The following is a 14,699-nucleotide window of genomic DNA, read 5'->3' on the forward strand; positions in this document are numbered from 1 at the left end:
CAGCTCCACACAGTGTGGGGAAAAGGGCACCAAACTACAGTGAGGAAGAGAACAAGTCCCTGAATCGGCAAGGAGAGAAAGCCTTTTGGTGCCCTCCCCCTTTAGCCGCTCCCATCTGCCGTTTCTTCTGCCTCCCAGTGTCTCCCCTTGATAAGGGATCACTTGGAAGTTCCCTGCTGCGCAGGGCTCCTGTAACAGGTTCGCCTGTAAGTCCTTTTAAAATGGCGGCGCCCTAGCAGGGGGTCCATCACCCATGATCCCCCTCTAAGCAGGGAGCCGGACCAGGTCTCTTCCCCAGGTGAGGTCAGAGTGCTGTGATGGGAGAAAGCACAACTCTATCACCCCAACACACAGAAATCTGAACAGGATATGCTTCGGTTAGCCTCTGCTGCATTTTCACAGTGTAAAGTTTCCCCACTGTAGCCTGCACTAAGACAATATTAATAAAAAAACAAATCCTAGCTAACACTAAAACGGTTGCAGCATGTAGCCCATAGCATATGCACCCACTCCTGTGGGCGCCTAAAATGAACTGAGGATTTCTGGAATGCAGCAGGGGAGGAGCCTGCCTCTTTAGGAAGTAGCTGACTCCTGTGGCCCCCACTACATCCCAATGTTGAGCTGTGTCACCAGGATGGACGATAGAGAAAGGTTTAATGCTATACATTTGCCAAAACCAAGGGGTTTTTCTGGTTCACTCACCAAGGCAAATTCACTCTCTAATGGACAAAACCATATGCTTTGCAGGTGGGGCAGATGTAACATGTGCAGAGAGTTATATGGGCGTTTTATTGTTTCTGTGAAAGGTAAATACTGACTGCATTATTTTTACACTGCAATATAGATATCGGTTTGTACAAACCCCACCCAAATTAAACTCTCTCTCTGCACGTTATATTTGCCCCTCCTGCAGTGCACATGTTTTTTTCCATTAGAGAGTGAATTTGCCTTTGCGAGGGTACCAGAATAACCCCCGAAGTCTGTCCAACTCATACATGAGGGCAGGGAGAGAGGGAGGGTCACCCATGCAGAGACATTAGCCAGAAGATCATCAGCAAAAAGAGCTAACTTGTACTCGTGAACACCAACCTGCACACCTTTAAATGTTGTCATTGGACCGGATAGCCCTCGCCAGTGTCTCCATCCAGAAGACGAAGATGAGTGGGGAAAGCGGACGCCATTTTTAATTTAAAAAAAAAGGCTCCATTTACCCGAACCCCAGCAGAAAGAAAGTTGATCGCGTAAGAATCCGGTGTAGGCAGTAGGGACCTAACAAAGAGTGCCCTCTATAAATTACCAATCGACCCTTTACAAGCCTTCTCCGTGACTGTGGACAAAAGGATCATCCGTAGTGGCATGGTGAATGAGAGATAAAACATTTATTGACGTTGTCTTGGGCTTCCCCGCCTCTCACAAAGCCTAATTGATCCCCATGGATTAAGGACAGGAGAAGTTCACATAACCCATTATCAAGTATTTTGGCATACAATTTAATATCGTTATTGAGCAAGGATATCTATGGTTAGAACATTGGGTGTGATCTTTACCTTTTTTTTAGGTATTAAAGATATTTGGGCTTCCAAGGACTGGGGAAAAAACTGTATCGCAGCAGGGATTTCATTACAAGCCTTTAAAAATTGGGGCATAAATGAAGAACAAAATGCCATGTAATAACTCACAGGGAAGACATCAGGGTCTGGACACTTCCCAATATGAGTGGATGACCAGGTTAAATCGAGTTCTTCAATGGTAAATGGGCTTTCAGAGGTCAATTCATCCTCTGAGTTGTGGAAAAGTTCACAAGGGAGAAATGGGTCTGAAGAACCCGGTTTATCACCACACTGGTAGTATTTGTGTCAAAGTCTATGTAAGTCTTCTTTGGACTTATGCTGTAAAAGCTTGTAAAGTGTTGGTCTAGCCTCGGTAAGTTCCAGTAACACAACCCCATCCAATAAGGATTGATGGAAGGCTTCCAGAGATTTTATATGAACCATTAGTTGGGTTTTTTTTTCCTCCAGAAATCTATAAGTTGGTGTTCATGTGAGGGTTGTCAGATTTTGCGATTCATTTGATAATCGACCGGATTGCAAATTCTCTGGGCCCAATTCAGGATGGATTGTTATTTAGAGTTAAATGTGTAGATCATTCAAACAAGCTTTTCTTGACCCAACAAAACACAATTTTGATATATATAGATGGCTTCCTGTTAACTACCGAAATATCTATTAATTCCTAGTAATACATATATATGCATACAATGGAACAGTGTGACACTATGGGGTTGATCCTATTGGGTGTTGATAATTCACGACTGCGAATCATCACAGCACCGGGCACACTTTACGGTGGGCTGAATTCGCTCAAAAGCACTCGCAACTCGATAAGGGTTCGAGGAATTTTAAGCTAATTCAGCCTATTGAATGGTGCAAAATCGGACTGAATCGGGTGCCATTTCCAGCGTTTAAATGCATGAAAGCGGCACCCAAATGGCAACTCGCACCCTTCGTACCTAATAGGATCGACCCACATGTGAATAATAATAATAGTGTTCTTTGGTGTTGCATTTTAAGTGTTATAAATAAAATTCACATATAACAGTTGTTTTACAAAGATTATTTTATGTAAGAAGGAGCAGGAAGAGGCCGTTATCAAGTTTCAAGAGATCATTATAATTTACTTACGTTTATTTTTAGATATGACAATTAGTGTAGAACAGCTTCCCTCAAGCCAGCAACATTACTATAGTCATTTCAGTGTGTTGTTCTCATTTACACTGATCTGCACCAGAGGGTGGAACAGAAACATACACATATAAATAAAAATACAAAGACTTCTCGTCCCCAGGTTCTGCCTGTACCAACATGCAAACGCAACACCTTGAAAAAGGCTATAATTCCCAAGAGCTTGGACCGTAGTAAAAGAACCTGATACAGTAGGTGCAGCAGGGTCCCGTGCATGGGTTTGTACAGGAGAAGGACTCTAAGCATTCTCAGGGGAAAGAGCAGAGGAGGGGAAAACGGACTGGTAACAGGACTATATACTGTATATATACATAATGGTAAAACCTTCCTTTCAGCAAAGGGGAATTTGGAGTAGTTTCATAGTGCAGCGTTTGCAGGAACTCGTTTCTTGCAGTTTAGGGGATTGGGTCTTGTAAGGACAAAATGCAGCTCATTTGCTCAGCTTCTTTATTCTGGAGTCGATACTAGAAAAGTTATCCTCCACTGTAGCTAAATTCTCCTTCATGGCCTTTTGGACCTGTAGAGAGAAATGGGCATTGGTAAGTTAAACATGATATGCCAGACGAGGGACACGGGAGGATGCATTAGGAGAGAATACAGAAAGTGAACACTGAAATACCAGATTTTATTGTTACACAAAATGTGTGACTGGTTTTCAAAATAAAGAAACCTACAATAAAATTGAATATATGGTGTGTGTGTGTGTGTGTGTGTGTGTGTGTGTGTGGGGGGGGTTGTACAGAGAACACTATACATGTACATATGCATTAAAAGGGCCTAATTCGTACCAAATGCAAGTCTTGTTGCAGACGAACCTTGCAGATTTCAACATACTGGGAATATGTGAAAGGAAGAAATGGCTTCACCAGCTCAGGCATCCAGTACACACATTGAGCTATCTGGTGCGTATGCACTAACCCATTGTATAAAACACATACTTTTCATAAGATGCCCATTGCTAGGAAGGGACCAAGTGATCTTTCTAACTGGGTGTGACTGGCATGTCAGCAGCCTCCCTTGCTCGGTTGTAGTGTGCAGAGGGGGATAAGACGTCTAGTTTAACTTATCTTTTATACCCAGCAAAGGGAGGGTGCACGTCCAGATATTAATGATGGAAGTGGAGGAATAGGATTACAACATGCAGTCACAGGGATTTTCAGTGTACACCAATAAAGTATCTCATTAGCATAAGGGGGTAAGTAGGCTGCCAGTGTGCAGAGACAAAGTAAATGGGAAGGGGCAAGATTTCTGTGCGGCTTTATATGGATTTGGAAGCTTCTCAGCGACCAGGTTTCCTGGAGAGTTATATAGCAGTGCTGCAATGTTTTGCGCATCTCTCACTTAAATGTTGGCACTCAAAGGGTTAATATATTTCCATGTCGACTTTAGCTGTTTAATAATGTTGTGTGTCAATAACTAATAGAAATAGACCAGAACAACACTACCTAAAAGCTGCTAGTTCAAGGAGGACATAACCACCAACATATAAGGGAGATCCAAAATGATAAAAAGGTGAACAGCGCTATGCAGCATATTGCAATGTGGTAGTTTCTAAATACGGCTTGGTATAAAAAAAATAAGCTGCATATAAAAAGTGCACAAATTCTGCATAAAGTTTTTTCAATAAAAAAAAAAAAAAAAAAATCAAAGCACTTCTTTTACCGGTATGCTTTCTGTGGTGGAAATGAGAAAGTGTGAAAGAGTGAGAGGCTTGGCAGACAAGCTTCTCCTACACATCATATGCCAGAGCTAGTATGTAACAGCTTGAGGGGTCTAGTAACACTGTGAGGAAGGAGCTAGGCAGATACCAAGGAAATTCAGTCAACCAGTGTCTTATTTTCATTCATTTTCCCCTCACTATATACCCGAGGTGTACAGCAATGAAGGAAGGGAATACAAAGTTATTACAAACTGGAAGACAGAATACACAGCATCTGCCTAATCCCTAGCCTTTATAGGACACAGTTGTGGAATAAGAAACTGCTGTGCTGGTACACTATGGGAAGCTGGGAATCGGCAGGCAACAGCAATTACAGTTGTAGCAGCATGCCTATCAGCATAAGGGATCAGCGTGTTTCCTACACAGACGCGACCTCTATACACCATTGATGAACAACATGGATGCGGATACCGTCTGCTCTCCATCTGTGCGTTCTGTTTATGTATTGGTTTTCATCCATTCTGCCATCAACTGTACTGGCCTCACTCAGCTGCTGGTAGATTGTTTAGTGTTTGCCATCACGCTATGGGCGGTATTCAATGCTGCCCGCAAGGGGGTTTGTGCGGTGAGGATGGCTTGTTTTCGGCAAGCCATTCTTGCCGTCGAACCCCCTCGCTGTATTCAATGTTCAGGGAAATCCTCGCCATCCCGATTTCCCAGAACGGCGAAGTCCGCCATAAATGCAGCGAGCCCCGCTCTTTTGACCAGCGCAATCGCCGTTTTCACCTCGCTGAAAAGAACCAGCAAAATGGAAACGGTGAGTGGAGGGGATGCCATTGAAAATACTCTGATGGCGAGCTATCGGCACTGCTCACCGGCACCATTGAATATACCCCATTGCCTGGTAGCTGTACGATTAGGATTGGCTGTTCTGGAAACAACTTATTACCCAGATATTGTATACTTTGTTTAATATTTTGTACTTTAGGCATAAATATGTACAGTTTAATTTACTACAGGTGTCATTCATTTTATCCCATTTAACAAACAGCCATGGTTGTGCCATGTCACATATACACTAAGAAGCTCAGTATACATGTGCCCTTTATATATAATAGATCAGATAAGCAGAAGAGTTTCCAAGCAATCAATTGTACTTTCCTTGCGGATATTTTTAGATACACGTAGAAGCTTCCTGAGGCTTCAATAGCTGCTTTTTCCTTTAAATCAAACAGACAAATGGCGAATCTGCTCTGCCACTGTAACCAATGGAGGAAGATAGGTCACAAGGTAGTACATACCATAGCTAGAGCGCTGGTGTTGTCCTTCAGGGAATTGGCAATCATCTGCTGGGTAGTGTCCAGATGGGTGAGCAGCTGTCCAAACTGCATGGCTGAAAATCAGAAGAACCTCTATTATATATGATACCATATCAAAATGTTCAGAATGTACCCACTACCTGAGCCTAACAAGGTGTGTGAAAGCCACGTATACACTAGGACTAGGTGATATTCTTATCAATATCACTCAGAAAAAAAAAGTGCTATTTTTCACAATATCGTCTAGTGTGTACTAGACGATATTGTTAACGATGCGTGCGCACGTGCGTTGTTAAGTGAGTGATATCTACTGAACATGCAGGTCAATTCCGTAATATAGCCAAACGACCCACATATTCAGCGCCGATACGGTTCAGTGTGTACGGACAATATCGGCCACGGCCGTGTAGTGTGCATGGGGCAGAAGATCTGTCAGTGTCTTAAGATTAACAAATGCAGCACCAGATTAAAAATGGAGTGTACATAGCTGTAGCTCCAGGCACCACATAAAAATAGGCCCATCATCATGACAGCATGAGGATCACCAGCTAGCCACATGGTTGCCCAAAAATCATTAGTATTAACATTGAATTTATTTTCCACTCAAAAACGTATATACAGTTTTTGAGTGGTAGTGTATGGGCGCTATATGCCTACATGCCATTGGCCTAATCTCCTCCATTTCTTAGAATGGAACCTTGAACAGTTTCAGCTCCAGGCCAATGAGGCCCTAAATTCAGCGCCACAAATTTACCCTATACAATTATTGCCAGTTTAATACTAGATTGCATTGGCGTTCCTACATAAACATCCTATTCTGATTCATGAGAAGATGCATTCATTTTATTTTATCATAATATATATGGCAGGAATAAGGCATATTTGGGATGCAGTAAAACTCTAATATATGGTGTATCCCCACTTATGGTGAGGGTGAGGACTGGGGTGGTGTATTGGTAAATGTCCCATGAGAATAGAGTTTGACAACAATGGTGTAAAGAAGGGATAGGCTACCATCTTTCACACCAGTGGTAGGCAGCCCGTGGCACGCCAGATGCTGTGGAAGTACACATTACAGCATGTATTGCTGCTGGGCATGCTGGCATGTGTAGTTCCACAGCAGTTTCCTTCTCACAGTGTGGAGGATGGTTTAGGAATGTATTTGATATTTAGGGAATTCCTGGGTTACAATGAAAGGACATAATATACAACGTGCACAGTGTAAAGCTGAGTACACAATAGACCAGGCAGGGGCAACCTGTGGCTGTCCAGCTATTGCGAAACTAAAAGCACCAGCATGCCATACCACAGTTTTGCTATTAGGGAATGCTAAAAGAGCTGGAGGGAGTCACAGGTTGCCCAGTCCTGCACTAGACGATGTGTCATTCAATCCAGCGGATCGAGCAGACATATCAGACACATTGTCTAGTGTATACCAGCTATGTAGTTACACAACCCGCACGTCATCAACGACATCCAAATAGGCCCTACATGCCGGGGGCCAGCGAAAGACATTGCTAGTGAGGGTCAGTGACAAGGCTTCAGAAGGTGAGTAATTATGGACTAATTAAGCAAACTGGAAATGTCAAATTGCTTAACTAGTTAATGGAGTGGACGAAAAGGGGGGGGGTGTCAGTAGTTCTCTTTGTTCATACAATAAATATGCATGTGCAAATGGTTTCTTGGTGACAAGTAACTCTATAGCCTGGCTGTCACTCTGGAATTTATAATGGTGTTTCGTAAAGCTCCTCCTACCATATGGATTGTCTCTTGTTTTTTTCCCAGTGTAGAACATTTTGTGCAATCTTGTGTTCCCGTTAAGATCTTTTCGCAGGGCGCTGCACCTTGCCTGTATTATAGACTCCAGACTACATAGAGCTGCTGAGCTCTATGCTTACAGTGCTGTCAGCTATTTAAAGTGACAGGCCTGTGATAGAGTGAAAGTAAAGAATGGTGCACGGTAATAACTATACTTTACTATGAAGCTTATGTTCCATAGTACTTTTACAATGAAATACGAATATTTCCAATGTTCTTAAATCTATCCTTGGGGAGGATCTGTACTGCACATGTGTAGATCTCTGTCTGCAGCAATAGTCCATATGCCCCCTAAGCCATAGCATGCTTTTTTTTTTTAGAATGGCAGGGAAGGGAATGGTGACAGACAGCATTTCACCATATAAAGACTTACTGGCTGTGCTACTGCATACATCTATGAATCAGGCCCATTGAGCATGAAAGGGTTAAAGGGTAACTCTGCCCCTAAAGATCCTTAAAATAGGAGTCCCCTGCCGTAGATTGTTTCTTTTTTTTTTTCCACACAATTGTTAAAAACACTTTTATTACTTTGTGATGCACCTAAACACCCCCTTTCCTGTGGCTACTTACGATTACCGAAATTACTCCAAAACAAAATTCAATGCATAGAATATAATAACTGCGGCTTACCAAATATAGACATGGTGTGCAGCAGGCAGCAATGTATGGCAGTACCTTCAAATTATTTAGTTCTAGAGATCAATATATATATATATATATATATATATATATATATATATATATATATATATATATATATATATATATATATATATATATATATATATATATATATATATATATATATATATATATATATATATATATATATATATATATATACACATATACACACACACACAATTAAGCTGTATATACACACAAAGATATAAAAAAAAAAATCCAGAAAGCATTCTAAAAGCAGCAGGATAATGGAAGTCATAGCAGCTTAGAAATGGTGCATCAGAGATTACACTCTTTCCAACTCTGTACCAAAGGGTTCACACATTAGCAAGTCCCTCAGTGTACGTGCAATTAGGAATCAAGATATTGCGTTAGGATGGAGAAATGTTTTCCATTGTAGTTTGGGATTAGAATTAGAGATTTGTTATACATTAGTGGACTGTCAGTACAGCAATATAGGATTAGCTGTACGTGAGATGATCCTGGCAATAATATTGCTTATAACCATTTTCTTACAATAGTGTCATGCTATTCTTTTTATATTAATGTGTTCTGCCTACTTATTGTTACCCTCATGTTCATCATAAAATAAATAATTAATTATAAATGTCAGTAAAAACTAGTGACCAGACCTGCTTGGCATATCCTCCGAATTTGGCAGAACTGATCTAGACTTTTTGCTGATTTTCTCCAATAAAATTATATGCAAGATACTTTAAGATCTTAAATATAGGGTTTAGATGTTTAGTACAGAATAGGCTGGATGTTGTGGAAATGGTTTACAGTAAGTGCCAACTGTATCCTTAGTAAATGCTTGTTATAACTGCTAACTAAACCCAAGCAAAGTTTACTACAAAACACATCCAGCCTACAAAATTGCAGACTGGGTGCAAGTTTTACGAAAAGTAGAAAAGGGACTGTTCAGGGGAGCGCACTAGTAACGAGTTAAAATATAACTTTAATTAGTGTTCTTTTAATATTCCCTAACTCGATACTAGTGCGTTCCCCTGCACAGTCCCCTTTCTCTTATTCGTAAAACTTGTCTATACTAGATTGATGGGAACAGCACCCCTACTACTGATTTGAAAATCCGGGGTCTCTTTGGGGGTTATTCTAGTTCATGCTTTCTGACAAAATCCTTCTTAGATGGACAAAACCATGTCCACTGCGGGTGGGGCAGATGTAACTTGTGCAGAGAGAATTAGATTTGGGTGGGGTTTTTCTTCAAAGTGAGATCTATATTGCAGTGTAAAATCATGCAGTCAGTATTTTCCCTGCACAGAAACAAAAAAACTCACCCAAATCTAATTCTCTCTGCACATGTTACATCTGCCCCCCTGCAGTGCACATGGTTTTGTCCATCTAAGAAGGATTTTGTCAGAAAGAATGAACTATAATAAACCCCTTTATCTTGTAATAAACTGATTCATGCGGTTGTGCGGATACACACCATGCTCCTTATGGAGTAAACCAATATAAGACTGGGTGCAAAGCAGTCCTTCTCTGGCAGATCATTACCTTGCTCATGAAGCTGTTTTAATGCCACCAGTCTCTGAACAACTTGAGGCAGCGTGCCAGACATAGAATCCCACTTCTGAACAACGTCATAGAGTTGATGCACCTGGAAGGAAATCAGGTTGATCAAATCTCTAACGTAATGCCATAGTTGCCAAATGTCTGTACATTCAAAATCCACCAGGAAAATAAACAAATTCTAAATATTTAAACATAACATGGTTTTAAAAAGAAAAGACTACATTGTTGCAGCGCTGTGGGTGTAATGGTTAGCATTCCTGCCTCTTAGCACTACAGTAGGTCTTGGTCAAAATTCCCACTAAAGCTTTAGCGGTGTGAAGTGTGTATGTTCGCCAATGTTTTTTCTTGTACGCACATGCAAAAAAATAAAGTTAAATGGCATCTGGAAAATAAAATAACCATGGTGTATGTGTATGTGCACAGATGTGTATTTATACATTATTGCTGCAGTCAGGCAAGGCAAAAACCCAGGTTATTTATTTTGTTGTAAAAAGGGTTAAATATGATGTGACTGGGATGCTGATTAACTAGATAAGCAACACTTGTATGTGTGCAATGAATCTGTATTCAAAATGCCACAATGAAGTGGGCTGCACTGTTTTGCAACACCAAGGCCCAAATGAAATAGGGTGTGAGAGTTTCCACTTTTTTTGAAAGCAGCAATCATTTACATGGAAAAAAAATCAACCTGGTTTTTCAGTGTGAATGATTGCTGCTTTGACAAATTGGGCAACCTCTCCAAAATCTGCATTTGGATCCAAGTTCCATTTATAATACACAGAGTCAGTCACACACAGATATACAAATGTTGAATATTAAATGAATCTGCAGTCTCCCCTAATAGCATCACATCGCTTACTTGCAATATGACCCCATTTAACTAGAAAAATTGACCAAATAACTTTCTATTTAACTGAACTAATATGTGTGATTAGAGGAAACTCCTTTACTGGACTTTGGCAGTGCTGTAATTTTCAGCTAAGCCACAACAGGATTTTCCATTAATTTTTCACCCCTGACACAAAGTAGCTGCTTCACTTTCTAACACTTGACTTGCTATCTCTCACTAGTGTGCTGCATTGGGGTGGTTTGGTTGGGCTGGCTTAAGGTGCCCACACACTAGGAAGATCTGCGATCTTAACATGTGCACATAAATTCGCCTTGAAATCTGATGTCAGACAAGCGCACATCTTCACCAAAGACTTCTCGAAGATCCCATGTGCGTTCCTATGGATCTTTTGCGAAATCTTCTGATCTTTCATGCAGCACGTAAGATCAGAAGATTTAGCAAAAAAATCTGCGCATCGATAAATAGATAAAAGTTGTTCTAGTGTGTGGGCACCTTTAAGACTTTAACCCTTGTAAGGGCCTTGCCTGATGAGGCTACCTGGATGTGATGGATGATCCCATAACTTTGGCCAAGATTATGAAAAACCTACTTAAATGCAAAATATATTGCAAATGTATTATCAATCGAATTAGTAATGTTTGTATGGGGCACCGGCATTCTGTTTGTGAGAGATACAGGAAAGCAATGCCTGGCTGCAATCTGTAACCCACCGCCAGACATGTTACTACATGCTAGCCCAGACCCCACCACCCAATGTAAAGGACACCAAGAAATAATACCTTGCTTTCCGTGTCTGCATCTTCAATGGCCGCCTTGTGCTTTGCTATTTCATTCATCTTACCCAGGACACTCTACAAAACAAAACGACATGTCAGCCTTCATTTAGACGTTACAGTGATATTAAAGCAAAATCACTGGGGACATTAATGGGAACTCTGTGAACTGCAGAAGCTGTGATCCTGCCCAGAGTTACAATTACAATAATACAAAAAAAAAAAACATTTTTAATTGAAGCAAAAACACTGTAGACAAATTTGCATAGGAGTCCAGAATACAGAACATCACCCAGTGTTCAGCTATCTGCAGCAAACAAATCCCAGTGCACTTCCATGAGCATCTGTTACAATATATAAGCATTTATAGAGACCAAGACTTGCATAAAAAGTATTTAATGCTGGGAATTACAATCTATATTCCCGACCACATATACACACAGACATTACTGGGGCAGGGACTGATGTGAATGGTCAAATATTCTCTGTAAAAGCGCTGCAGAATATGTGTGCGCTATATAAGAAACTGTTAATAAATAAAGTGAAAACCACAATAAAAGCAGCCATTGATGGGATGCAATAAAAACAGTGCTTTAATACACACTGAGATCTGCACCAATCTTCATAGACATCCTGATAATTTATTTGTAAAATGCTGATCCTTCCATAAGACTATTTTAGTATCCTTTCCTAGCAGGTGTAAGCAAAGTGACTATATGAAGAAGAGCAAGAGCCATAAAGTACGCTGCACCTGTAGTCTGGCTTCCACCTGGTCCAGCGATGCCACATCCAACATGTTCACTTTAGCCTGTAGGAGTTCCACTGTGTCCTACAAAAACAGAATTCAGGATTGAAAGTCTCTCTCTAATTGTATTACACAAGTCAAATGAATATATGAAAAATAACCTTTTATACACACCAAATCAGCCATTAAAACCACTGGTGGGTTAAGCTAATAATATTGATTAACTTATTACAATGGCACCTGTCAATGGGTGGTATATAGTAAGCTGCAAGTTTAGACTTCGTTCTTGAGGTTTATCACAGGAACACTTAGAAAGCATAAAGGATTTAAGAGACTTTGATAAGGGCCAAACTGTGTTGGTTAGATGTCAGACCACAGCCAAAAGGGCAGTTCTTGTGGGGTGTTCCCAGTATGCAATGGTCATTACACACCAAAAGTAGTCCAAGGAAGGACAATCTGTAGAAACGTTGTAAGGATAGCGTTAACCCAAGGCTCATCCGTGCGCATTCTAAGAAAAGGCTCATCCGTGCGCATTCTAAGAAAAGGCTCATCCGTGCGCATTCTAAGAAAAGGCTCATCCATTGCCCACTTCATTAGACAGTTTGTGTCTAAAATAGTTATTTAATTCCCAAATTTTGGGTATTCCCAAACGACAATTCCCTCTATATAACAAACAGGTAAATGGTAAATGCCATCTGACAAAACACTTGCCTGCCCCCCCCCCCCCCCCCTCCGCTAGCATGCGAGGGTAGGTGTACGTGAACCCATCCCCTCACATGCGGCCAAAAGGAGGATAAATAATTTAATTGTTGCTGACCACTGAATGATTTCTGCAGCCTTTGCTCTGAAAAGCGAGTCCATACTTACTTTTCAGATGTACGCAGATCACATGACTTTCGCTCTCGCCCCCAATTCAGCGAAGTCAGCTGCCTACCCCGAGCAGGCATCACCATGCCTATGTATGACTAAGGGGAACACTCAGCGTTTTTATGGGACGTCCCCTGCTCCAGCCCCCTGCCCGCCCCGTTCCTCTCAATGCGAAACCTCAGTGAGTGTCATACTCGCCGAAGGCGTTCGCAGAGGGGGGTTGCACAGGCGCAGATCGGCCCCTTGGTTCTTTGTTTTTCTTCACTCCACTTAAGTAACTTTTAATTGTATTAGGCTCCAGACTTTTGCTAACCTGTTAATTGTAAGTCCCATAAGTTTTCTGGAATGACACGTCTGGTGTCTATGCTGAGACATACAACCACTCCTAATCTGTTTGATCATATTCACTATTATATTTCCTTATTGGAGGTATACTTCCACTCACATCTTACCATTAAATTAGATCCCTGTAATCCAACAGTGAGAGGATTCTGCAACAAGAAATGGAAGGATGGAAGTTAATCTTGTAAAATATATAGTTTATATTATTAATTTCATTATTTTCTTAATTATTACATATGGCTTAGGTAGCCAATAAACCTGCCTGTGTGTCCTGATCACAGCGCACTGCAGCCTCCAATTCACCCAGTCTCTTCTCAAGCTCTACCAACTGTTACACAAGAAAAAGAAAAGCATTGGCATGTTTGTGACAGAACACAACACTACTAGCACATATTTATTGTCAATAATACTAGCAACACACACACACACACACACACACACACATCCCAGCACCAATAATACTAGCCCCACACATGTCACAGCACCTTTGAAGCTTGGGAAAACTTGTTTTGTTCAGGACGGCAATGTAACTCATAGGTTACCAATCCACCATTGTCTTGGGCAGATCCTTTTACGGAGCTTTTTCCTTCTGGATTTTTTTGGTTTTTAGCAACATCCAACTGAGTTAGTAAGCGTCTACAAGATAGAAAAACAGGTTGAATAATAGCAGCTGAATATTAAAGACACAGCTTATGGGTCAGATTTAATAAGCGGTTTGCAATGTGCAGCTATGCACATTTCCCTGTATTATCCATTTTCCCTGTATTCCCTTGCACTTCTTTTGAATTTAAGCATAAACAAGCAAGGCTTTCCTGCCATAATAACATGCAGTTTGGATTGGCACCCCTCCCGCCTGCCATGGGATGTTTTTAATTAGTATGGGCCTCTAGCATTTTCATGCTGGGAAAGGCACTATGATGGTAAGCCCTGAATAAATGTATACGGTTTCTCATTTATAGGGATGAGTTCAGGGACCGGCTCCCCTGGGTTGGTGTAGCCTGGCTACTTTGAGGCATCACATTATAAAACTATTATTTGGTGGCCTGGCTGTGCAGGGAGCAGGACGCAAACCTTCAGCGCTCCTGCACTTAGCCCCCCCCAAAAAAGGCTCTTTGGGGCCACTCTGCTGCCGCCTGACCGGCTGGGGGGGCCTGGACACCCCTAGGACACACTCCGAATCGGAGGAGAGAGTGCCGCAGAGCTGGGGACGGGAGAAATCCCGTTCGGCGGTTTGCGGCCTAGCCTCTGCTGAAGCCGCGGCCTCTAGTAGCTGCCGGCACCCGCCGGCGGAGCTCCATAGCCGCATCGCGGCTGCTGACGGGACGCGGCGCACAGATTCCGGCAGGGGTGGTGGCCAGGAGGCG

General features: G+C 41.6%; 1 protein-coding gene across 1 annotated transcript in view; it reads right to left on the reverse strand.

Moving 5' to 3' along the window:
* Positions 1–2,598: 2,598 nt before the first annotated feature.
* The window catches only part of DCTN2 (dynactin subunit 2), a 50,751-nt gene continuing 38,650 nt past the window's right edge, over positions 2,599–14,699 (reverse strand). The window contains exons 7-14 of the mRNA XM_083169387.1: positions 13,821–13,971; positions 13,598–13,663; positions 13,446–13,484; positions 12,133–12,210; positions 11,388–11,459; positions 9,741–9,843; positions 5,703–5,794; positions 2,599–3,258 (exon numbers count right to left, since the gene is read on the reverse strand). Coding sequence (XP_083025513.1) covers positions 3,172–3,258; positions 5,703–5,794; positions 9,741–9,843; positions 11,388–11,459; positions 12,133–12,210; positions 13,446–13,484; positions 13,598–13,663; positions 13,821–13,971 — 688 coding nt within the window. The 3' untranslated portion in view covers positions 2,599–3,171. The remainder of the gene's footprint in view (positions 3,259–5,702; positions 5,795–9,740; positions 9,844–11,387; positions 11,460–12,132; positions 12,211–13,445; positions 13,485–13,597; positions 13,664–13,820; positions 13,972–14,699) is intronic.

The sequence above is a fragment of the Crinia signifera genome, chromosome 2, assembly GCF_055691185.1.
Source record: "Crinia signifera chromosome 2, ASM5569118v1, whole genome shotgun sequence".
Classification (NCBI taxonomy): Eukaryota; Metazoa; Chordata; class Amphibia; order Anura; family Myobatrachidae; genus Crinia; species Crinia signifera.